The 25,568-nt window shown below is 34.9% G+C and overlaps 1 protein-coding gene across 5 annotated transcripts in view; it reads right to left on the bottom strand.

The window, feature by feature from the left end:
- Positions 1–173: 173 nt before the first annotated feature.
- Positions 174–25,568, bottom strand: part of SMC5 (structural maintenance of chromosomes 5) — an 87,956-nt gene continuing 62,561 nt past the window's right edge. For 2 of the 5 annotated variants that reach the window (XM_032477808.1, XM_032477810.1), the window contains 14 exons: positions 24,980–25,074; positions 24,231–24,363; positions 21,737–21,910; positions 21,477–21,646; positions 19,469–19,592; positions 19,017–19,139; positions 9,078–9,203; positions 6,665–6,709; positions 6,130–6,225; positions 5,628–5,732; positions 5,302–5,421; positions 3,922–4,101; positions 3,746–3,841; positions 174–2,612 (listed from right to left, as the gene is read on the bottom strand). In XM_032477808.1, the coding sequence (XP_032333699.1) occupies positions 2,469–2,612; positions 3,746–3,841; positions 3,922–4,101; positions 5,302–5,421; positions 5,628–5,732; positions 6,130–6,225; positions 6,665–6,709; positions 9,078–9,203; positions 19,017–19,139; positions 19,469–19,592; positions 21,477–21,646; positions 21,737–21,910; positions 24,231–24,363; positions 24,980–25,074 (1,731 nt within the window). In that variant the 3' untranslated portion in view covers positions 174–2,468. Of the gene's footprint in view, positions 2,613–3,745; positions 3,842–3,921; positions 4,102–5,301; positions 5,422–5,627; positions 5,733–6,129; positions 6,226–6,664; positions 6,736–9,077; positions 9,204–19,016; positions 19,140–19,468; positions 19,593–21,476; positions 21,647–21,736; positions 21,911–24,230; positions 24,364–24,979; positions 25,075–25,568 lie in introns of those variants that run through there. The other 3 variants (XM_032477809.1, XM_032477811.1, XM_032477812.1) reach the window with 2 other exon arrangements.

The raw sequence follows: 25,568 nt of genomic DNA, 5'->3' as shown, positions 1-25,568 counted from the left end.
TGCAGGTAGACAAGGGACTGAATTTCTTATCCTTTTGAACATGGACTGCCAAATACTATTCTATAAATGGCAGGCATTCAACAGACTTCTCACCAAATTTGAAAACCAAAATGACTCTTACAAAGGTTCAAAGTATATAAATACAGTTCTCATTTAAAATAACATACACCAAAAGAATATGAAAATATGCTTTTATTACCAACAAAGTAGCATTTCCCACAGGTGTTTTTTCAATTACACACACATACACACACACACACACACACACACACACACATACAATAGCAGGACAAAATTACATTTTTTTACGTACTAAAGAGTCATACTGCAAAGAAAATAAGCACACATCTGAAAGACAAAAAGCAGCAAGAAATCCTTCCTTTTAATGTTAAAAACCTTTTAATAGAGATTCTCTCCTTAGGCACCTCAATGAAGATTTTGTCATTAAAAATACTTGCAATATTTGAAAACCTTAGGGTTTTAAATACTTTATTCATGAAATCAGACTGTTACCTGAAGTTTTAACAATTTGTATGTAATTAAAATCAACTTTTTCAGAAAATATGTGAAGTTTCAAGTGGCTGGGACTAATGTGCTAGACTTACTATTCTTTTAATTAGTATGTTAATACATAATTTATCCTTCACAGCTCAACATTCAGTGTAAAACCAAATTCTTCTACAGTGAAGAAAGACAAATACTTATAAACAAGGTATGGAATAATTATTGGCATATGTAAACTGAAATGTAATTGACCTTTTTATTTTTTCAAACACGCCTAATCTTCAAGCTTCTTTTTCACATTGATACTCATTTTGCAGAAGTAAGATGGCTGGCACTAACTTGGACAATTAACAAACTACAGCAAGCACTCATCAGTAAAGATATTCTGGTGGAAAACAACAAAATCATTTGGTAACAACATCCATTTGCTAATAATGTTACCAAGTTTTTCAATGTTTACATGAGTTGTTCACACTAGTAGAAGTGTTATTTTAAAATATTTTCATAGTACATGCATTAGACTTAGTTTAAGAGGGGAAGGCTCTTTCTTTAAAAAGCTATTTTCTCTTTATAAAAATTTTAAAAGAGAATGTCCAAGTGAGAGGACATAAACCTATGGTTCATTATTTTTCAACTTAACAAGAATATAAATTTCAGTGGCTATTTAAGAATATACAAAACTCAAACTGAATGCAATTCTTCAATTTAGTCAACTACCAAGTCAAAAAAATAATTTTGTCATTACTGGCACAGATCAAATCCATTGTTCAAAGATACGTCCTTGGTCTAGTCCATTATTTCACAAGATTTAAAAGAACAGAATTTGTTTTGGCACTGGTAATTAGGATTACTCAGAGATAAACAAATGATTTTCTCATCTAATTCCTTCATGCTGAAAGAAAACAATTTAAACTAGATTTTCTAAAATAATAGGGTAGGATCAACACTGTAAGGAAGGACCTATAAGCTCAGGCTTTAGAAACATTATAGTTTTAAACAAATCAATGCTTTCCCTCACTCTTTACATAACACTGAGGAATTTTCAAATATAAATTGTAGAAACCAGTATATGAAATCTTAAGAAAAATCTTACTAAAAATAATTACAAAAATGCTTTAGAAATTTAAGATGTAAAATAGAATTGACTTTAAATTAAAACAACAACAACAACAAAAACACCACCCACACTTTACAGACTTACTCTTTAAAAAACCCTTGTCACTTGATTTTATTCTGTCAATCTTTTGGTTGCATTCTGCATCATCTAGTGGCCACCTTGTGGCATTTCAAAGAAGTCTTGCTACCATTTTTGAACCCCAGTACTTTTTTTCCCTTTGAGATACCAGTACAATTATAGCATCAAGTTTCATAAAATGTTTTTTAAAAACCCATAAAATTCCATTTCCTAGTGGAGATAAAGAAATTTTTAATAGGAAGAAATGAATAGATTTGTCATAAATTATTACTATACATCAGTCTAGACATTTTCACATCAAATTTTTTAAATTAAATATAAAACACTGGGAGAAAACTATGACTTACACCATAAGAGTAATCTTTAGGCTCTAAAAGTAGTTAAAGTTACTCTGCAGTTAAAGCTCAGGGTTACTGTGTCGACTAAACTTCTTGTAATTGATAACCCCTTCCACTGTATTTTTGATTTGAGTAGCAAATACTTAAAAAAAAAAAAAAAAAAAAAAAGAGTGGGGCACCAATGACTCATGGTCATAGGGCTAAGGACGCAAGTTCAATAAAGACTGAAGAGGACTAAGTGTCCACCACCAGATGATGTTCCACAGAAAGACACTGTTCTGGTCTCCATTCAGCAACCCATTTGTATCTAACAGCTGGTTTCTAAAAAGAACCGATCTTTTAGTCTCAAGGAGTCTCCTAACTTTTACTCAGTTGAGCCATACTTATAAACAGGTTTAAGAGGAAAATCCCAAAGTTCTCACCCTTCACTTCTATTGAGAAGGCTGAGTGAACGTGATACGGCGCCGTCGTCTCTGGAAAGCCTTTAAGTTCCACCGGTTTGGTTCCAGCATATGAGGACCATTGTAGACAAACAACACTGTCATCTTGTCAGAATAGGGAAGATTCTGTAGGAGCTGTAAGTGTTAAAACAAATGCATGCAGTGCTATACATCAAGAAGCCCAATCTTCCAATCTCACGTGTGTACAGTCAGGTGTTTTATTTGTAATATTAGTGAAGCTCTTAAAGTTCTCAAACACCTCAGTGTGCACCCTGCCAGATTGTGATCCTTACCTGAATGAGCACACCCGGAGCCTGGCCTAAGGAACCATCAGCATCCCTTGGGAGCCCTCTATAATCACAGGCCAAATGGGATCATCCAACTTTCTAGGCTGACCTTAGAGAAGTGTGTCCTCCAGAACTTTCCTAGGATACCTTCACTCTTATCCACAAAAACTTCTCAAGCAACTTGTGAAACAGGCACTGTAATAGATTGGTAGCCTGAAAAGTGTGTAACAGGGAGGTTTGGTTTATAGGCCAACATGTTTGGTAAACAACAGGGTATTAACAGATCTGACTATTCCATAGAGCATCTGCTGGGAAAAAAAAGACAGGCTATACAATAAAAACTTGAATTTAAGTTGGGCTCTCCAACAAAGTATTTCATGAACACTTGGTTCAAAAAGGGGAAAAAAATCTGATGACATTAATACATATATCTGAGTGCTGTACATCAGTTTTATAGTTGACACACAGCACAAGTCGTAAGAAAATTTCCCATTGCAATGGCTCTAGCTTACAGAAAATTCTCTATAATTCTGTTTTTATCAAAGTTAATGTGTGGGTAGAAGATGCTAGGGTAGAAGATGTTAGGGTACTAAGGATTTCCTCTGGTGAAAAAAGGACAGAATACACAATGATAGGGCTTTCTGGGGAAATGAGGAGGACCACAGTGCTGGGGTTTGTATTTGCCTGTCATCTTTTGTGCTAAAAGAGGAACGTCTCCCTGCCAAAAGCAGGGAGGAAATCTCGGTTCTAGAACATAATGTTATGCCTCCTACGTTTCTTCCTCTGATAATGAGGTTTCTGATTAACTATGTCACTGTAACTTGTCCCCTTTAGTAATATAAATATTACTGTAATCTTTTTAGTTCCCTTTATGGGAGTGTTCCTGCTCATATTTACATATGAGGCCAAAATCTGCTACGTGATTTAGCCACAGGGGACTTCTGTGTACATTTGAGTATTTTTAGGTTACTGATTACCTACCTTTGGTGTAATAAAGAAGTACTGAGATGTGTTCTCTTTACAAGCAGTATTTACAACCATTTCAAACACTCTCCGTTCATTGATCGGGTCCATTCCCTAAACAATGACAATAATTATGATTAGATTTAAATCTGTTATAAGATACAGCAAAACCCAAGTAAAAGAATATGCTATACCTGATTGATTTCATCGACCACTCTGAATGGACATCTGTTAAGCTCCTGAAGTGCCATCAAGTATAACATGGTAGAAACGCTTCTTTCACCTCCACTCTGATGATGAGGAGTTAATTCGTGCAGTTGAGTACTACTGCGAAATTTGACTCTAATTCGAATTCCATATTTATCATAGTCTTCCTATAAAATGTTTAAGAAGTTGGTAAAAGGTGAGAATTTCTTCTGGTATTTCATATTACTATTAGAAACTAGACTGAATAAATCAACAGTAAATAACTTCAAATGTAGTATTATTAGTTCTATCTCAGTAGATCCTTGGAGACCCCAGAAGTTTGTAGACACCAAGTGGTTCTTCAATATTTTATTGTTTCAGTTTATTTATAAAATAGGGTTGATAAACTTGGAAGTACTTGGCACAGCGTCTGGCACGTAGGAAATATATTCCACATTAGACTTGTTACTGCAGTACGTCCCTTACTTCTAACAAGCCCAAAGACTATGTAGATGGCAGTCACCATGGCAGGTCTAATGTCTTCCTAGAACTTAACAGTGAAATGTTTGCTGTCCTTATGTCTCACACTGAGCATATATATATAAAGGAGTCATGGGGCAAAATTCCTAATGGGAGAAAGAGGTGCTAGCTTGCTTTATGTTTATGTCTGTAATGTACATGCAAAATCGTTGAGCTGTGGAGGAAAAGGATTTTTTTAATCATTTATTTCTTAAAAAAAAGTTTGACTAGGGAAAAATTTCAACATGCACAAAATTAGAACCCTAAAATAGGCTGACTGTATCTACCATCAACTAGTCTCAACTGTGATCAATACATGACCAATCTTGTTTCGTCTGTAACTTCATTCACTCCTTCCCAATTATTTTGAAGCACATCCCAGTTCATCTCTTTACACATTTCTACTGGAAGTCTTCTTTTAGCCACAACTGCAATACATGAACATATAGCTCAAGAAATTAGTACCAAATTTCCAAGTATTTTTATTTTTGCGAACTCTTATATTCCTGATCAAAAGGAAACCACTGACATCATACTATATTTCAGTTATGTTTGCTACTTTGTTTATGACTCTTCAAACCTGGGGGGTGGTAGATTCATAAAACAATGCACTTGCTCATCACAGCTGAATAACCACTAAAGATTGAACATGAAAGGAATTAGTAAGGTATTGGTCACTAATCTCAAGTGTCACCCCTCCCCCAAAAAAGTGACCCCGATGGAATCCCATAGATGGACTTTTCCTTCCTTTGAACAGTTTTTAACAAGCAAAATTTTTACAGATATACCTCTAGAGTAAATGAATAATTTACATGTATATGCATATAATTAAAATTACTTGCCAGGAAACACTGCAAATGCAATTTTACCTCATTTTCTGTATGGAGATCAACTTCACCAGCACACTGCATGGAACTAAAAAAGTTGCTGAATTTTTCATTAATTTTTTCTACCAGCTCTTTTAAAGGATTAAGCCACCTTTCTTTTACCTGCAAGCAAAGGCAATATAAAAACACAATTTTAAAGAAATGTGATTACATTGTATGAAACAAACTTAGTATCAGTATCAATCTAGTTATGAGGACATACACCACTGCTTTCTTAGAAGCATCATTACTTCATTTTGCATTGTTCTCATTCCCATACGGCTAATGGTAAGCATGTGACAAAAAAAAGATTAAGGTTAAATAATTACCTGTGAAATGTTTTCCCTATATTTATCCAGTTCAACTTTCTTTATCTTTAGTTCCTCAGTTAATTGTTCTATTTCCTCTTCTCTTTTTGTGTATTCCTCAACAACCTGGCAGGAAAAAAAAAATCTTTTAAGATAAATCTACCAAAGGATAAAATTACAGAAATTCTTGCATCAACACATTAACTGAAAATGCCAATCGTGTTGCACTGACTGTATGCAACCATTTTTTATCCTTGAAAATATAGACATTGCAGAGTTTCAGGTTAGCCCAAGTATTCTTTTTATAAAGAAAAGGCACAGAACACTGTGTTCCTTAGGAAGAATCTATTTAAAATTCTAATAGATTCAGAATCTGGCATTTAAAGCACATTGTTCCTGCTGTCTAGCTTATTATTACCAAGAGCTCTAGTACAGAGTGGGAGGCAAGTACTGGAGGGAAGCGCGTGTGTGCGCGTGTGCATGAGGGTGGGTGCTGGTGGCTGCAGTAGGGAAAGAGGCATACTGTAGGATTCAGTCCCGTGAAGCAGGAAGCTCTTGATCTTTCTTCAGTTAATAAGGCATCAATTTCATCCAATGTGTTTGGAAGATCTTGGAAAGCCTAAAGAAGAAAAAGATTATCCATCATTATATAATACAGTGAAAACAGTTCAATTCAACTAGTTAAAAATATTCTGCTAAGTGTCTACTATGTGTTCAACAGCATGCTAGCACACAACAAGGAATCAAAGGAATTATAAACATGGCTTCATGCCTTCAAAAAGCTTCCACTTTAAAACAGTGTATACACTAAAAATGTATACAGTAAAAATGAATGACACCTTAAGGTGATGTACTGATGTTGAGTATTAAAATAAGCACTACATATCATACAGGTTATAGAATTCAGAGAAAGGAAGTATCAGTTCATGCTACAGGAACTCTAAGAATAAGAGAATTCAGAGGCCTAGAACTCATTTCTGGGCCTTAAAGCAAATGGCTAGGGAAAAGCAAGGCAGAGGGGAGACAGGAGCTTGGAAAAAAGAATGAGCACTGCATACCATGGGGGGTGAGGAGTTGTGTCCATTTGGAATGGTGGGTACTTGCTGAATTGGTAGAATGGGTCCAGAATATGTGGGGCATTGAAAGAGAGCAAGAAGTTAGAACTTTATACTATATTTATGAAGAACTACAAAAGCATCCTAAGAATCCAATTACTTTGACAGTAGAATTTCAGCAGAGTACGATCTTCTAAGACCATGCCACAGAGACAAATTAGATACTTTCCTGTGAGGGGAGGCAAGCAGGACATTGTGCTGCTAGCAGAGCCTGCAAAAGTTTATGTACTATGAGGTACAAAATGAATCCTGAAACCCTGAAAAAGATCCTGACACACTGCATTAATCTAGTATCTTAATCTTACGTCTTTTTCCCTCTAACCTTTTAGAAAGCAGTCCAACTTTTATAGGCCTTCCGTTCTTTGTGTATTTTGCGAGCTTTGAACTCATGTGCCAAATACTTACTTGGTATCATCATTTTACTAACAGACATCTTACATTTAAGATGGTGAAACAGAAATCTTCAGCTCACCCACCTTCCCCACCAATGTGAGCAAACCTATTTGTCCTTTAGTCTTTCCCATCTCAGTAAATGGCAACGTTTAGGTGCTCTCACTCTCTAATGCAAATCCATTAGCAGGCTTGCTAAACTCTGTCGTTAAGCTATCTCAAATCTGTAAACTGCTGTCTCCACGGTGTCCACCCTAATTCATGCCACGATAATCTCTTGCCTGGTCCAAAGCAACAACCTTATAAGTAGTCTTCTTGCTTCCAACTTGTGTCCCCACTTCATCTCTATAGAACAGTCAGAGCGCTCTTTTACAAACTCAAGTTGTCCTGCCTCTGTCACTACTCAGACTCTACTGGGGAACTTTTTTACTCAATCTCAAAATAAAGCCCAAATCCCTCCTATGGTCTGTAAGGCCCTATGTGATCTGACTTCTGCCCTCCTTTCTGCCTGGGCTATAAATTTAGCTCCACTGAGATTCTTTCTATTCCGAAACAGGCCAAATATGTGTCTGCCTCAGGAGCTTTGGACGAGCTGTTTTCTCTGCCTGGCATGCTTTTCCTTCAAATCTTGACTGATTTCTTCTCTTCAATCAGGGCTCATCTAAAATACTATCTTCTCAAAGGAGCCTTCCCTGACACTCTAGCCTCTTCCCTTGTTTTACTTTTCTTTTTAGCACCTCTTGCTATCCAACATTATCTATTTGCTTTTTGATTTGTTTGTCCTCCCAACCCTCCAGAGTAGAATATAAATTTCAGGAGAGAAGGAAGGATATCTGTCTTGTTCAATGCCTGAAATGTAGCAGGTAACCAATACATTTTTAATGAATATAAGAATTATCTTCTAATTTTGTTACTATCAAAAACAGATATTGTACTAATATTTACTTATTTTTAACACAATGTATTCTGAAGAAGTTCTAGTATCTTTTTAGAAACAGCCCCTCAAACTGTCTTACAATTATGTACCAAATTCCTACTATGTACCCAAACAGATCCATGCGCTGTAGTTTCTGGATCTGATACAAAGTAAAATTTTTGAGGATATAAACATTATAATCCAAATAAGTTTTTTCTAGTTCTATTTATATCTTTAATGAACATTATTTCATTATCTACTGAAATAGGTAATATTTGAAGTTAAGAATCAAAAAAGCATATACCAGATATTTAAAAATTCATCTTCTATTCAATTTCTCATTTTATTCTGACACTATTCTCACAGAGTACGTATGTAGGTGAGGCACAAGCCCTGCTTGTCAAGAAAAAGCACTGGGTCACAGAGCTATTGAAATAATGGTGGAACGTGGACAAAAGGGCAGCATTTGCTAGCTGAATAATATGTCAGAATATGAAATACGCAATAATGGAAAGAAGAAAAGGCTCTTTTCTCCTTTCCTTAACAACATACACTAGCCATAAAGATTCAGCTCCTACTGAACCCTAAATAAACACCCTAATTTCTGGGACAACATTTTCACTTTGCCTTTGTTTTTCTAAGTATCACCTCTGTTTACTGTTTCTTATATACAAGTTACTAGTAGTATGTTTCCATGAAAAACTACATCCCATCTCTTGACCCTAACCCTTAAAGGTTGCCTGGAGAGAAATCTTTTTATTGGAAGAATGAATGTTAAGGTGCTAGTAATTCTGCAAGGTGGTGCCTGTAGTCTTAGCCACACTAGTGTGAAGCAACAAGACTGCCTGGTGTCCAAGTGAGTACAGTGATGAAAACTCATTGAGCAAAATTACTTTATGTACATACTCAGTTTAACAATGGGGAGGGAGGAATCCCTATTTTTTAAGGAACATCCTGTTCTTCAGGGCCCAGATCAATGGCTAACACATTTTACGCTTAAAAATACTGTGTTAACTATGTTAACTTGCAGCATATACTTCTTATACTTACTGTCTGATATTCTTGAGGAACGGTCTGCTCTGCACCCAGGTTACATACTTGCCTGGCTCTCTTCATAAGTTCCTTGCATTTCTGCAATAACCTCTGTCTGCTTTCATCCAGCTCAATGAAATGTTGCTATTACAAGAAAAAAAATTTTGAAAATCTGTGTTACTGTTGTATTAGAGGGCTAATGTATCAAACCATCACGTTATATCAAATACGACATTGAATTTTGATTGTGATAAGCAAATCATCTGAAAACCGTGTCTCAAATCATTATTGATTTTATTGTAAAGGTTAAATTTGAACTTAAATTTTACAATGTATCAGGATATTAATAACGTCATTTCTCTAATCCATAAGAGCTCTGAAATTTAATTGCCCTTATCTGAAACAGTTTACTTCAGCTATATATAATTATACTCTAATAATAAATTGATATATACAGTATGTAGGCTTCATACCAGAAAACTTGGCATTCAAATCTAAGTAGAACCTTTAAATTGTGTTTGATAGTTTTCTAAGTGCCTTTCATGTAGTTATCATTTATTCATGGACCCACTGGTTCCTTCACCAAATAATTACTCAGAATCTATTAAATGTCAGTATTTTATTATCCATTGAGCATAGAAAGGTGAATAAGAAGAAAGATACACAAAATTATTATCATAAAATAGCTACTATTTACTGAAAGCTTATGTGCAAGGTGCTTCACACACATTCCCTGATTTCTCACAGCACTGTACAGTATTATTATCCCCATTTTGCACATTAAAAAGAGAGAAATTAAATTGTCTAAGTGCACACATTTAGTTGGAGACTGTCAGGATTCACATCTATGCTCTTTTCTTGTATCATGATGCCTCTCAGTGGGAGAGGACTGGATAGAGTAAAGAAGAGAGTATGTGTGTGGTTGGGGCAGGGGATGGAGGAAGGTGAGAGTGGCCACAGAAGCTCTGACAAGTGAATGATCTTAAAGGACAAATAAGAAATTATCAAAGAGGGAGCAGCAGAAGGTGTTCCCAGGATAGGTGATTATAAATGGAAAGGCATGAAAGCCTCAAAGGCCTGCATATTCAGGGAATAAGAATTCAACATGGTTGGAGAGGAAAGGAGGTAAAAGACAGATAAGGTGGGTGAGAGCCAGCAGGCAGAAGCTTCCTGTGTAATGAGGGCATCATGTAGGCAACCATTGTGATAACCACCATCCTATATGCTAATTAACCTAATCCTCATTACCATCTTAAAGAAATGTATTATCTCCTTTTTTATATGTGGCTCAGAGATATTAAGAAACTTGCTCAAGGTTATGGAAATAGCAGGTGATTAGATTCCTGAGAAAGAAAACAGATCTAGGTTGCTCTTTCCATTAAACCTCAAACTTTGGTCTGCACAGAAAGTAATGGGATGGAGGCAGGTGCTAGAGGAAAGATTTGTGAAATACTTGATGCCCCAGCCACATGCCAGATCTACTCAAGTAAAATTTCTGAGCCCATAGCCTGGACATTTGTATTATTACAAGGTCCTCAGGTAATTTTTATGCACACAAGTCTGACAGCAAAGAAACTTAAACTAAGACAAAAGTTATGAAAGTAAAAGGATATACACTGGACTGATCTGAAAATACAAGCAAGCCTTTCTACTAGTTACTTAGTATACGATTTGCCTGAATGCATTCCTTGGACCCTGCGCCCCAAGAGAAATACTAGAAGTCGCTCAGGTACCCCTGCCCTGCTCTCTGGAGCCTGTTACATGCAGGCACATGCACAACACGGGGCAGCTAGACAGAAAATGAACGCTCCTAAAGTCCTCCGTTCCTGCTTCCTAGTCCTTGCGCTACCTTGCTAAAATGAAGTATTAGAACATTATGGCAAAGGAACATCCCTAAGTTGAATATCTGGGGCTCTAGGCTTAAGGGAACAAAACTTCATTTGATTTCTTCCGTTTGGTGGCATATTAAATGTGTAATAGAATCTTTACCAGAGAAAAAATGTTCTTTCTATACATACATGTTAGTGACATAACCTCTTCACAGAGCACTTGTTCCCCACCCCCACACCACAGTTTTTACTAAGTTTTTTTTTTTGCGGGGGTGGGTAGCAGAGAAAAAGTACAATTATATAAAATAATGCTGTAAATTCAGGGCAGTGAAAAGGGCTTTATTTACATTTCTGCTTAGAGTCTAGCCTTTAAGTTAAAAGACCATAGAAACATTTCATCTGAGTAAGACATAAGGAAAAAGCAAATTTACAAAAGCTCCCCCACCAACATCTCAGAAAAGATTAATAAGTATTTTCTAGGAAATCCTTTTTGATAAAGTTCAACTGTTAGGAAAGGTGTACACAGAAATACCTTGACAATTAAACTAAGAAAAAGGTTCTCTAAGAGGGCCCTCTAGTGGAAAAAATCAGAACTGTCTGCAGAATTTCTTATCAAATAGTATGTTGCACGTAAATTGACACAGTAAGTATTCTACTTAACTTTTTAATTTGTGAAACAAAATGAAAATTTTTGGTATGAAACGAATTAAATGAAGTTCTAGATAGCATAAACTTTTACTTAAACAGTAGTTGTAAATTATAACATTTCTTCCTCAATTTTTCTTTCAAATACAAGCATTAAATTTCATTCCAATTTAATTGATTTCAAATTCAAATGTTAACCATAAGTTTTAGTGCATATAAGACTGCATACATCTTTTAGAAATATAAAAAATATTTAATCATTTTCGATGTCAGCTTAAAACTGTAACGTAAGTTTAGAAACCAGTGGTCTTACCTGCTAGCAAAATTCTTGTTTTTTCCAGTTTCTTTTAGCCATAAAGCTTTTTCAAGAAGCCAGAAGTTTGAAGAAGCTGGCTTCAGAAGGATGCTGTCCTTTAGTCTGATTTAATCTTTCCATTCATCTCTGCAATCCTACGTTTTATTTCCTAAAAACCTATCCTCTAAGGACTTTTTCCACAAAAAGATACTACTATTGTTCACTTTTACACAACAGGTATGTTTCTGATAAATGGAAAGAGAATTATGTATAGATCACTTCCAGAAAGTAGTAGATTCTAGGAGAGTAGAAGAATGGATAGGGAAAGGTAGAAGGGGACTTTGAATACATGAGAAGTCTTAAAAACCTGGATATTATGTTACCCTTCCTGCTCTGGTATAAATATTTAAAATTTCATACTTGAAAAAAAGATTTCAGTGAAACAAATGATAAAATCCTGAATTTTCTTAAACTTCTCAGCTTTGAAGTTAACTGATGAATAAACTGCATATATAAAGTATACAACTTGATGAATTTTGATGAATATGTTCATCAGTGAAACCATCACCAATGATAATGAACATACCTGTCGACTTCAGCAGCTCTGTACCACATCCCACTGTGCCCTTCCGAGGAAGCCACTGATTTCTGTCACTAGGCATTCTGCATTTTGTAGAATTTCATATAAATGGAATCATACAGCTTTTTGGTCTGGCTGCTTTCACTCAGCATAACTGAGATCCATCGTGGTGTGTGCAATAGTAATTCATCCCTTTTTATGGCTAATACTTCCATTGTGTGCATTATGTAATTTGCCAGTTTAACTGCTGCTGGACGTTTGTTTCCAGTTTTTAGTTATTACAAAGAAAGTTACTACACACTTGTGTACCAGTCTTTCATGGACACATGCTTTCATTTCTCTTGGGTACATATTGGGAGGGGAAAGGATGGATCATACAGCAGGTATATGTTTAGCATTTAAGAATCTCTTAAATCGTCTTCCAAAGTGGATATTCCCTTTAAATCTCTACCAGTAATGTATGCAAGTTCCAGTTGCTCCACACCCTCACCAGCACTTTATTGGTCAGCCTTAAGTCATTCTAGTAAGTCTGTGGTGGTAACTCATTATAGCTTTAATTCACATTTCCTTACTGATAAGACTGCATCTTTTCATGTGCTTCTTTGCTCTCTGTATGGTTTCTTTAGTGAAGAGTATGTTTAAATCTTTTGCCAATGTTTTTTGATTCAGTTGTCTTCTTTGTATTGATAGCTATGAGTTTTGTTTTTAATAGTTGTCCATCAGGGGTCAGCAAACTTTTTCTATACAGGGCCACTAAGTAAATAGGTTTTGAGGGCCATATACAGTCTCATATTCTTCTGGTGTTTTTTTTGGAGGCGGGGAGGGAGGGGGCTTAAAAAATGCAAAAACTATTCTTAGCTTGCAGGGACTTTACACATAAACAGAACTTAGGCTAGATTTGTCCCATGGTAATAGCCCTTCATCAGATACAAGTCCTCTGTCAAGTGAATGTTTTGCAAAAATATCTCCCCAGTTTGTAGTAGCCTTTTTTTTTTTTTTTAAATAGTGTCTTCTGAAAGTTTTAATTCTGATGATGCACAATTTCTAATTTCTTTTCCCTTATAATTCACGCTGTTTATTCTGAAATCTTGCCAAAACCAAGGTCACTAAAATTTTCTCTTATGTTTTCTCCAAGAAGTTTTACATCTTCAGTTCTTAGATTTAAGTCTATGACCCATTTGTACATAGTATGAGGTAAGGATTATGGTTCAGTATTTGTATATGACTAGTCAGTTATCTCAGCACTGTTTGTTAGACTATTCTTTCTCCATTAAACTGCCTCAGTTTCTTTGCCAAAAAACAACTGACCATATGTGTGCATCTATTTCTGGATTCTCTATTCTATTCTACTAACCCATATGTCTGTTTTTACAATGTCTTCATTATTGTAGTTTTATAATAAATCTTAAAATTAGGTAGTGTGAGTCATCCAGTTTGTTTTGTTTTTTTTCGAAGTTCACCTAAGTCCATTGGATTTTAGAATACATGTGTCAATTTCTAAAAACTAAAAACCCTGCTAGGAATTTTACTGAATCTATAGATTCAGGAGAGAACTGACATTTCAACAAATCCTGAATCATTGATCCATGAACATATCAATTCCACTTACTTAAATATTTGTTTCTTTCTTTTATTATTTTCAGTACTACAGGTCTTATACATATATCCCTATGTATTTAATATTTTTGATGCTATTATACACAGTATTATCTTTAAATTTCAGTTTCCAATTGTTCACTGCTAACAGATGGAGCCACAACTGACTTCTGTATATCGAACTTGTATCCTGCAACCTTGGTAAATTCAATGATAGCCCTAGCAGAATTTTTGTAGAATTGATCATATTTGTCTGAAATAGGTTTCTCCTCCCTTTTCAATCTGTAAGCCTTTCCTTTTTCTGGCCTTAATACACTGGCTAGAACCTCCAGTACGATGTGAAATAAAATTGGTGAGAATGAGCATTTTCCTTGCTTGCACCACTGAGTATGTGAGCTTATTGGGTTTTGGTAGATGTCCTTTATCAGGATAATGAAGTTTTCTTTATTCCTATGTGCAGAAGGTTTTTATCATAAAAGAAAGTTTTTATCATAAAAGGATGCTGGATTCTGTTAAATATTTTTTCTGTATATAGTGGGATGAGATGATCCTCTGGTTTTCTCTAGTTAATATGTTGAATTTACACTTAGGAATGTCCACATGTTAAATCAACCTTGTATTTCTGGGATATATTCCTTTGGTTAGGATGTATTACTTTTATATATTTTTTTAATTTGGTTTGCTAATATTTTATTAAGAATTTCTGCATCTATATTGAGAAGAGATACTGGTCTGTAATTTTCTTGTCTGGTAATGCTGGCCTCCTATAATGCATCAAAAAGTATTCCCCTCCTCTTCACCTTTTCAAGATTTTTAGGTAGAACTGGTATTACATGAAGTTTCTGGGCCTGGAGGTTTCTTTGTGGGAAGGCTTTTAACTACAAATTTAATTTCTTCAGTAAATAAAGGGCTATTCTAGTTAACTGTTTCTTCTTTAGTGACCTTTGATAGTTTGTATTTTTTAAGAAATTTGTTCATTTCATCAGAATTGTCAAATTTATTGCCAATTCTTCTACTATCCTTTTAATGTCTGTAAGGCCTCTTTCCTATTAAATTCCTTTTTCCTACATTGTGGCCTGGAAACTTTCCACGCAGTAAAACTAAGGCAACTGTAGGGCTCACCTGGTTTTGTTTTCCCTTCTCTTAAGGATCACTGTCCTGTGCTGCCAGTTAACCTAATATCTGAAAATCACTGCTTTATATATTTTCCCCCATCTTCTAGTGATCTGAAGTGAGAGGGTAAATAAGGCCCTTGTCATTTCATCATGGCCAAGAATGGAAGTTTTTTACTTTTATGATGGAAAATTTCAAACATATGAAAGTTGAGAGAACAGTATAATAAATCTTTCAGGTATCTATCATCCAGCTTCAAACAATTCTCAACTTCTGACCATAATAATTTCATCTATATTCCCTCTCTACACAGCTCCTTCCCTGTTATATCTTGAAGCAATTCTAGATAATAATTAATCATAAAATTATTATTTCTTTGTAAATATGACAGCAATTTCAAAAAGATTAAAAAATTCACAACCACATTATCACATTTAAAAAATACTATCACTAAACTCTATTATCAAATACTGAGCCAGTATTTAAATGTCCATTTCTTAGGTTTTTTAATGGTAATTTTATTCAAATCAGGATCAAAATAATGTCCTCACACTGTATTTGGTTCGTATGTTTTTAAAGTCCCTTTTAGCTTATATGTTCCCTCTCCCTTGTAAATCTTTGATAGTGCACTGCCCAATAAAGTAGGCACAAGTTGTAAGCACTTAAAATGTACCTAAAGTTATTAAGAAACTAAATATTTAATTTAAAATTAAAAATCAATACTTTAGCCACTGGAAAATGTTTAGAATAATTTGAGTAGATGATTACTTTTGCAGTTCTAAGTTTCATAAAATCAAAATACTGATCAAGTATTCCTGATGAAAATTTATCTGAATTCAGATGTGTTGAAATATATAATACAGTATTTTGAAGACTGTAAAAATGTAAAATATCAATTTCCAATATAATATATTGAGTTAAGTATACTATTATAGGTATCTTACCTATTTCTATTTCCTTCGTAAAATGTGGTCACTAGAAAGTTTATAACTACGCACACAGCTTGCATTACAGTCCTGCTGAACAGCACTGAAGTAAATGGCTCATCCTAGACAGCCCCTCTCATTCTAGACTTTGTATTCCTACGGAACCATTTAGCATCTTTTATGCTCTCCCGTATTTCTGGGTAAACTGGTAATTTTAGAGCAGTGGTTCCGAAGTGGGGGCAATTTTGCTCCCCAGGGCAGTATGTGGAAATAGTTTTGGTTGTCACAATTGGCTTGCAAACAAGAGGCCAGGGATGCTAGTTCGAGACAGCCCCCACACAAAAAAATTGTATCCAGTGAAAAATGATAGGGCTGAGGCTGAGAAACCCTGTTCTAGAGGCTTCATCAGATTGAAATTTTCATAGGTAGTGGGTGGTATGTCCCTCCATCAGAATACGTGTCAATAAATATATGGCTATCTTTTTGTGATGTTAGCAGCAAATGTGAGCCACTGATTCTTAGCAGCTACAAAGTGGAGGTTTTCTAATGGTGTAATTCCTTCTGCATTTACTTCTATAAAGAGAAACTTCCTTTCCTCATTTATTTATCCTAAATAACAGTTCACATTAAAAAGTCAGCATAAGTGCTAGATTTTTTCTTTGCCATTTTTCAAAATCATAGCTCATTCCCTAATATCCTCCAAAGGTGACCATTATTATTATCATTATGAATTCATGGGTTTAGATATTTTTGATTAGTATTTTGAGTCTCTCTGACACAAAAAGACCCTTCATGCTCATCATCCTTTTAGATGTACCTCTCATATGATGCACAGTATTGAATTTACTTCTAAAAATATTTTTTAAAAAGATGAATTGTATCTACTTACATTTAACAATATATTTGGCCTTAGTTCTGCCCTTGTTTTATGTGTACTTATTTTTGTGTCACATGTATATAAATATCTAACCTTAAGTTATGTAATGTTTTAGATTGGCCCCTCCCCTTTTTTTGGTATATTTTTTGGCATTTAGGAAAGCTATTTTTATGAGATTATTGGTGCAAATACCCTATATAAACCCTTACGGCCCTAATCTTTTTTGAGATAGTGACTATTGGTTCCCTCTAATAAACAGCATTGACATTCTCCCTCATTTCCCTCTCCCAAAGCATCTAATTTGAATATCCTTTTACTTCTTGATAGAATATATTTGCTGATTGTCCTGTAAGTACAATTTTATTTTAAGAGTGTTGTGCCTTTACTACCAGGTGAGCCTTATAAGCACATATGTTTTACTGTCTCCTTAGTCTGCCGTGTAGTTCTTAGTCCTCAGTAAGCAGTTCTGTTCAGCAAAGTAGTTGCAGTAGCTTCGAGAGTTCACAGGGCCTGAGCCACCCCAGCACAACCTGACCTTTCTGGAGTCTACAAAGTCCCCTCCCAGTTTCAGCTGCTCTCGAATTGGTCTGTTGCGCTCTCCACACCAAATGGGGCCTCTTTCCTTTAGAGATGAATACCTGTTGGTGACTTGATTTTGGGGGTTCTTTAAGCTCTGCTTCTTACCACGTACTTTCTGAAACCATGCTAGTCTTGCTGCTGATTGGATCTTACCCATTTGTATTTTGGAGTTCATAGGTGTTACAGAATAAAGAATTTGACATTTGTCCCTGGTTCTTGGGAGGGAGACTATAAAACCCTATAAATCTTCTAAGTGATAGCAGTGGTGGTGTTATTCATGAGCCCCTAGGATCACACCTGAGTTTAAGCCAAGGCAGTTACTCAGGATGGGGGTAGGTAATGCCAGAAAGACAAGCCATGTGATTAGAGGGTTGGGGCCTTGAGTCTTACTATTATCCACCCAATCTCTTGACTTCCAGGAAGGGGAGGAGGGCTGGAGATTGAGCTCAATCACACAGCCAACGATTCAATCGGTTGTGCCCAGGTAATGCAACTCCAATAAAACCCCGGAACACCGTAGCTCCATGGAGTTTCTTGGTTAGTGAACACACGCTGTGCCAGGAGGATGACATCCTGATTTCACCAGAAAAGGTTACAAAAACTGTGTTCAGGACCTCCCCCACCCCAGACCTCACCCTATATGTCTCTTCATTTGACAAGTAGTGATTTATATCTTTTATAATACAACTGTAATTGTTAAGTACAGCCTTTTCTTGAGTTCTGTGAGCCATTCTAGTAAACTACTGAACCTGAGGGAGTCATGAGAACCCATGAATTTCTAGCCTGTGGACCCCTGAACTTGCAGCTGGCATCTGAAGTAAGGGCAGTTTTAATGAGGTCTAAGCTCTTAGACAGCCTGCTGCTACCCTGAGGGGGCTGGTATGAGAACATACTGCAGTATACCAACAGGGATACCTTAAAGCTTAGTTTGTTATGTTATCCAGGTTGCTCTTTATTTTTGGGGAAAGGATTTGTAAAACTCAGAAACGATGCCACTGTCACTACCATTTTGCTGCCAGTTCTTCTATGGGGATTTAAGTTAACTTAGTACATACATCACATGCCCACCCCCTTCAATATTTATCATCATTTCACAGATATTAACAGAAGATTAAATCACCAAGATCACACACTAAGGCCACTTTGTTGATTAGAACTCATCTGAAGTTGGCTATGGGTTGCACACTAATCAACGCTCCCAGCTGCTGCGTGGTGACAGTGGTGACTGTAATTTATATGGGTTAGGAAAGCAGGCCTGCAACTTCGGTTTTCAAGTGACTAAAATCTGATACTCTGATTTATCTTTTTTGATTATTACCACCCCTACCCCAATCAAATTACATAACATGCAGTATACATACAAAGTGTTTCACAAATTGCTTTCTCATCAACAGGACGCATTAAGTTTGTAAATTAAAGAGCACACAGCAAACTGCATATTCTAAGGGATGAGATACATACACACCTTTTCAAACTGATCTGGAACCCCAAAATAAACAAAAAAGCAAAAATTTTACCTCTGTGAGACGTAGTTGTGAAGAAGCAGCCATGTAATCTGATTCTAATTTGTTCTTCTCAGAGATCACTGTAGTATTCTGAAGAATTAAATCTACTTTTTGTATATGCAAAGAAGTACAAATCTAGGAACAAAACCCCAAGAGTTTAATTTGTTTTACAACTAAGAAAAATGTTTCTTTTAAAAAACAAAATTATAAAATAACATTTTTCTGATGTGACTGATACTTCTCTCAAATAATTCATTTTAAAAATTCTCTTAGAAGAAAATAAGTTTTCCTGTATATTTGAGTCATCTGGAATAAAATAATTTGGTTAAGATAATATAATATAAACTTAATAAACTTACTGACCTATAAGAAATGTCAAACAGAGAAAGTTGAAATTATTGACAAAAATCTCAAGATTTTACTATCTTTGACTTATCTACCTGCAACAAAAGAAAATGCCTTACCTTTATCAGATTTGTTAATTCAGTAACAAGTTTTGCTTTTTGAACATTTATTTCTTTGATTTTGGTACTTGCTTTTCGCTCTTCCTCTTCAAGGTTGCAAGTATCCTGTTCCATAAGCTTTAAACTGTATGAAATGCATAAAGATGTAGAAATCAGAGAAAACAGAATGACTGAACCCAAATTCTTAGCCCCTCTCTTAATACTGTTCTTTGGTCTATTTTAAGCAATGCCACTCAGAAGTGTATTAACTGCTAGCTTCTAGATTAAACAATCATTTTATGTAACCACTTTGGATCGAAAAGTATTTGTTGAGATACATTACATGCCCAGCACAGTGGACGTAATGCTAGTGCTAATGGTAAGGAGTCAGAACTGAATTTCCTCTTTGCCACTCATGAACAGTATAACTGAGTAAGTTACTTTTCTGAGCTTCAGCTTCCTCATCTATAAATTGGAAATATTGAAACAATATTTATACATGTAGTCCCTTCCTTTAAGAAGCTTAACTGGAGAGATTTAATATGTTAAAAAAAAAAAGGCAATACATCAGTCCTAAATGTTAACACTTTGCTCTGTAAGATGAAGAAACTAAGGCTCAGAAGTTAATTGTTACCTAAGATCACACATACTAAGTTGTAAGATGTGTCTGATATAAAGGTTGCCTCCCGGGAAAAAGCAAGAACAAAGGATGGGAGCAATAATAAACAAGAGCGAACAAGTTCAGTGGATGTTATAGAGAGTGGCCTAAATGGTACATGGAGGAAATTAGAATGGGTGGAGTGAAACAAGATTTTGAAAAACTTGAAGGCCAATCTAATGGAAAGTAGTGTTTAAGTGAACTTCATGTAGCAAAGGAAGGAAGCCACAACAGATTCTTGAAGAGGGTAGGAACATGAAAAGAAGAAAAACTTGACAACACTATTCCAGGTGCACTGAATGGAGGAGACTAGTCTGGGAGAGACCACTAACCATGTCACCACTGCAATGTGCCAAAGTGATCACTGTAGGTATGAGGCAACAGGCTGACCGTGGGTATGAAAAGTCGTTTCAATACAAAAATCAACATTACTTTATAAGAAGAAAGTTTACTTTTAGACAATTTCAGTACAGCAGTCCAACAATAAGGGTAAGTGTCTTGGAGGTGAATGAAGTGAAGTAGAAAAAATTTCTAGGTAGTTAAATTAAATAGATGTATCTTGCTTTAAACAACAAAGGTATGTTACTGACTTTTTAAATAAAAGTTAATGGGCAACTATTTGCTTAAAAAACCCAAATTTTCTTAATGCGCTCCAAATATGATTCACAGGTAAAAAGATGCATTAAAGTAATGTAAGCGTATACAACTTCACTGATGATTTCAGTTTCCACCTTGCAATTAAACTTTAACAAACCACATCCCATTAAAGAACACATACACTGAAAAGTCTACTGAAGCACTCCTCCCTTTTCCAGCTATATATCTATGTCAGGCCAGGTTTTCTTCATATACATCAAAAGAAACAACATATCAAAACTGAAATACCAAAACTGAATGCAGAAGCACATATGACAAAACTGACTTCACCTAAACAGACTTATAAAAACGTAAAACAGTGCCACTCTTCTTGCTAAATGTATTTTGTTTGGAAAATAGTTTCTTTGTAAACATTTTATGTTAACTTTTAATGAATTTATTATCATTTTGTATGAATTATTTAAGTTCTAATGTGGTAAATGTCAATAGATACAATCCACATAAAATTTCCTCAAGGATTCAATAATTTTTAAAAATTGAAAAGGGTCCACGGATGAGAACAACTGATTAGAGAACAGAAAAACTCACAATACTTAAGGGTCACTTCCCCTTGCCCTGTGTTTTGGGTAGTAGGGTTACAGTGTGAGAGAGAAATGATTACCAACTGTGCTTGTGGGGACTTTGTCATCATTACAGGGTAGAACTAATGACATCCTCATGGTGCTTTTGTACCATCCCCTCAAACCCCTTACCCCAGAATAGGATGAAAGATACCTTCCTAGTTTGGAACTAATTTTTTGTTCCAGTTGTCTTTTCTTGGTTTTTCTTTCAAGAAGATCCTTCTTCTTTTGTCGAAGTTCATTATCTTTGTGCTCCAGATGTTTGTTTGTCTCACATAAAGTAATCAACCCTGATTCTACTGCTTGCAATTTTCTATTAATTTCCTATGGGATATGCAAAGTTAATATATTTAAAAAACAGTCCAGTGAAAGTATTATCCAGTTAATTTCTTTTAATACTCAAAAACAACCAACCTTTAGCTGTTCTTCTAAGTGTCGTCTCTGCTCTAGATCCACAGTGACTGTGAGAAACTGGGCTACCTTTAGGGATGTGTTACTAGAAATAACTTTGTTTGAATAAAAAGAAGTTTTCACCACATACTTTTCTTCTGCCGTATAAATTTGCTTTAATCGGGTTTCTTGTATTACCTACAATGTAAAAGAAGCATTCAATGCCCATCTAAGAAGAATTATGATTTAAAAAAAAAACTTATCCAACATCTCTAAAAAGATCTTTCAGGTTATTATTTTTGAAAACAACACTAAGGAAGAGAGAACTGGAAGAAAACCGAAACAACCAGCAAAGTCAGCTAACTTCTACTTCACAATTCAGTCTCTCCCAAGTTTTTGGAATTTTGTTTCATCTACAGTGAGACACCAGGGGTCAGCTGCCCAGTAGACTGAACTGTGTTATCTCAACTAAGTCACTGACTCGTCCCTTCCCTCAGTTATATTGTTCCAAGACACACATTTAATTCCTATATATTTGGGAAATATTTAATGCAAACATTTTTCAAGGATTTCAAAGACTTCTTTTTGCATTTTTTGGAGGTCTTTTCTCTCAAGAACTTACATGAGGAGTATCATAAAGTAATGCACATTCTAAACACCGTAACATTATCAGATTTGTTTCTGTATATTTATTTATAAAGAATAGGCTGCTGTAATGTAGTTTTCCCAGTCTCTAAATGTTTATTACCAGTATTCTTGTGGCTTATCTCTTCACTTAGACTGTAAACTTCTGGAGAGAAATTAAGTGTACTTAAATATGTCTTAATAGGGTACAAACTAGCATTCACAAATGTTGAATAATTTGAAATGAAGGGAGAAAGCCTAGGAGCGATTTTAGCCTTACCCAAGTTTCACAAAAATTAAGTTTTAAGCAGATTTAAACTGACAGAGATGGTGACGGCACTCCCAGCAAAAAGAACATTGTAAGCTAAGGAGGTCAGCAGACAATTTCACCAAAGAGGAGAGTCTTAGAAATTAATGAGAGAACAGTTCCATAAATAGAGTATAATCATTTAGAGAACCCAAAATGTCAGGACTTGATAACAGAGCAAAACCTTCCCTAAAGAATGTATTTTTATTCTAAGGAAGAAATCTAGCCCTTATTGTCATCAAGTAGACATGAAACATTGAGACGGTAAATTTCCATAAAAAAGGTTTGTATCTTCTGAAAGATGGCCAAGACAATGCCAGGGGCTTTACTAGGTATCTGACTTGGCTTTACTAGTACAGACAGTAAGAAAGAGTTAAAGCTCTCTACATGACAAACAAAATGTTAAAAAGTAAAGTACATAAAAATAATTAAACTTGAAGCACTGTTCAACAAGTGAAAAGACTGTTTCCAAGTGCAGTACTGTTCTTTTTTTGCCCCAAAGTAAAGCTATGCAAGCCCTTACCAAATTTTCTGTAGTCTTTCTGCAATAGTAAAGAATTCCTACTACCCTAACCTTCAGAGATAGTGCCCTACCTACTTTTGAGGTTAAGACAAATTGGTTTGGTCTATGCATACAAGTCTTGTCCTCTTTTTTTTAAACCCCAGCAATTAGGACAGAAGAGAGGTTACACCCACATGGAGAGTTCTATTTTTGGTTTCTCCAAATGATCATTATAATAACAATTTTTAATCAAAGATGCAGGCAACTTACCATAGTAATTAGCTTATCTTTGCAAAATTGGTTGGTAATGTACCCCCATTTCTATCTTCTGTTAATTAGGTATAATATACAGGCCCCAAATTACAAGTATCCTTAGGATATTCACTTGTAGACTAGTTGTTAAATATATAAAACACATTTTCTAATAAATTCATTATAAATTGCAGTTAGGACTGTAATTGGGTCCTCAACGCATATAAGCAGTATTAATTATGGCAACTTGGTGTTACAGAAAAACTTGTTCTAGAAGAGACTTCTTTCCTGTTTCTGCCTATGCTAAAAGCAATGAATCTGGAATGGAGTCTACAGATTACTTGTAAGGAGAAGAAAACTCCAAGTAGCATTAGCAGAATATAGAAAATTAGGATCTCATTTTCCTGGCTAGTAGAGCTACATAAATTCTATTAAGGGGTGGTCATTCATATAAAAGATAATCTTAAATGGAAGCTTTAAGAAGGGGCGGGCTTACTAAAACAGTTCTGTAACCCAGGGCACCATCCTAAAGTATAATTTGTCTTAAAAATAATCTAGACTACAAGAACTTACATGATTAAACCATTAATGCTTGAACAAAGGTAAGAGAGCCACATGTCTCTCTTCAGATTTTAACTATATTTAATGTTAAGTATTTATTTACTCTGGGTAACTCCACATCACTCCTGTCATAAAGTGTTAGTCAACAATCACTGTCCTATGTCATACTAAAAATGTGAAATACCAAGATAATTCCTGTATGGTTATTTCTCCATGACTTTAAGAAGTTTTAACAAAACTACATTTTTGGTACTGACTGAGTATTTTCTTACCCGTTCAATTCTTTCTCTGGTTCTTTCAGTTCCTACAGGAACTTCATGAATGTGATACTGGCAGCAGAGGTAACTCATCACAGGATCAGGTGCATCAAATAACTCTCGCAAATAAGAAAAAAATCCATACTCTCTGAAAGGAAAAACACCTAAGGTTCTTCTTAAAATATCATTAAAATTAATCTGATAGTTGACAAGTAGTGAATAAACAATAAATAAAATATAAATTATTTAATGATACTACAAGAAGTCTTTTCTTTGTATATTTTAAAGTCACTTAATATTAAGTGATTAATGTTCAGATTTATTTCCTTGTCAAAAAAGCTTATTATATATTTATGATTATTAACTTCTTGTTATTTATACTACTGCTTTCATACAGAGTTCAGACTGGCTGTTTTATAATTGCAGTTTATCTATTTAATCCTTCTGGAAATTATTTTTGCACTATGAAGTGATGATTTAGCCTTTTATTTTCCCAGTAACTATTTTAGTATCTTTTATTAACTAGTCCAATATTGTTTCACTGATGTGAAAAATCACCATCATATTCTAGGAACACAATGGTCTGTTCCTGGGCCTAGACCTTTCCTTATTTTAGGCTTAAGTAGAGCTCTTAAAAGGGAATAATACAGCCTGAAACAAACATATTTATGTGACAAAGAGGTAATTAAAATATATTTAAGAGGTAAATGATTATTCACTATTCAAAGTAACAGTTAAGTTCTAATAATATTTTCAAGACTTACTTGAGTTCATTCAAAGATCTTGATGGTGCTTTGTCTGCATATGAATTCTTAGGAGCAATAACAGCATTTACTCTTAATTTTTTATTGTCACGAACCTGAATATAAGGAAAAGAAAATATTAATTACCATATACTATCTATCAATTATTTTTAAAGTTACCATATTCCTACTGGCATTCATGGGATGATCAGAAATTTGAACATTGATTGACTGGATATTTAATGGTACTTAGAACAATTTTTTTAGTATGATAATATTGTAGCTATATGTTTTTACAAAAAGTACAGTTCTTTTATTATTTTCATTGATAAATTCTATCAAATAGACAAGGAAGCAATAATACCAAAACTCTTTCAGAACACAGAAAGGACATTTCCCAAGTCATTTTATGATTCCAGTATAATCCTAATACTGAATCCTGACAAAACATTACAATATTCCTCATGAACACATATGCAAAAACCCTTAACAAACTATTAGGAAACAGAATCCAGCAATATATATAACAAGATACATGACCAAGTAGAGTTTACCCCAGGAATGTGAGACTGATTAATTTTTGAATGCTACATCAATCTAATTTATTGTA

The sequence above is a fragment of the Camelus ferus genome, chromosome 4 (genome assembly GCF_009834535.1).
Source record: "Camelus ferus isolate YT-003-E chromosome 4, BCGSAC_Cfer_1.0, whole genome shotgun sequence".
NCBI lineage: Eukaryota > Metazoa > Chordata > Mammalia > Artiodactyla > Camelidae > Camelus > Camelus ferus.
Note: the sequence above shows the minus strand (reverse complement) of the source record. Positions and strands in the feature narration are given on the sequence as shown.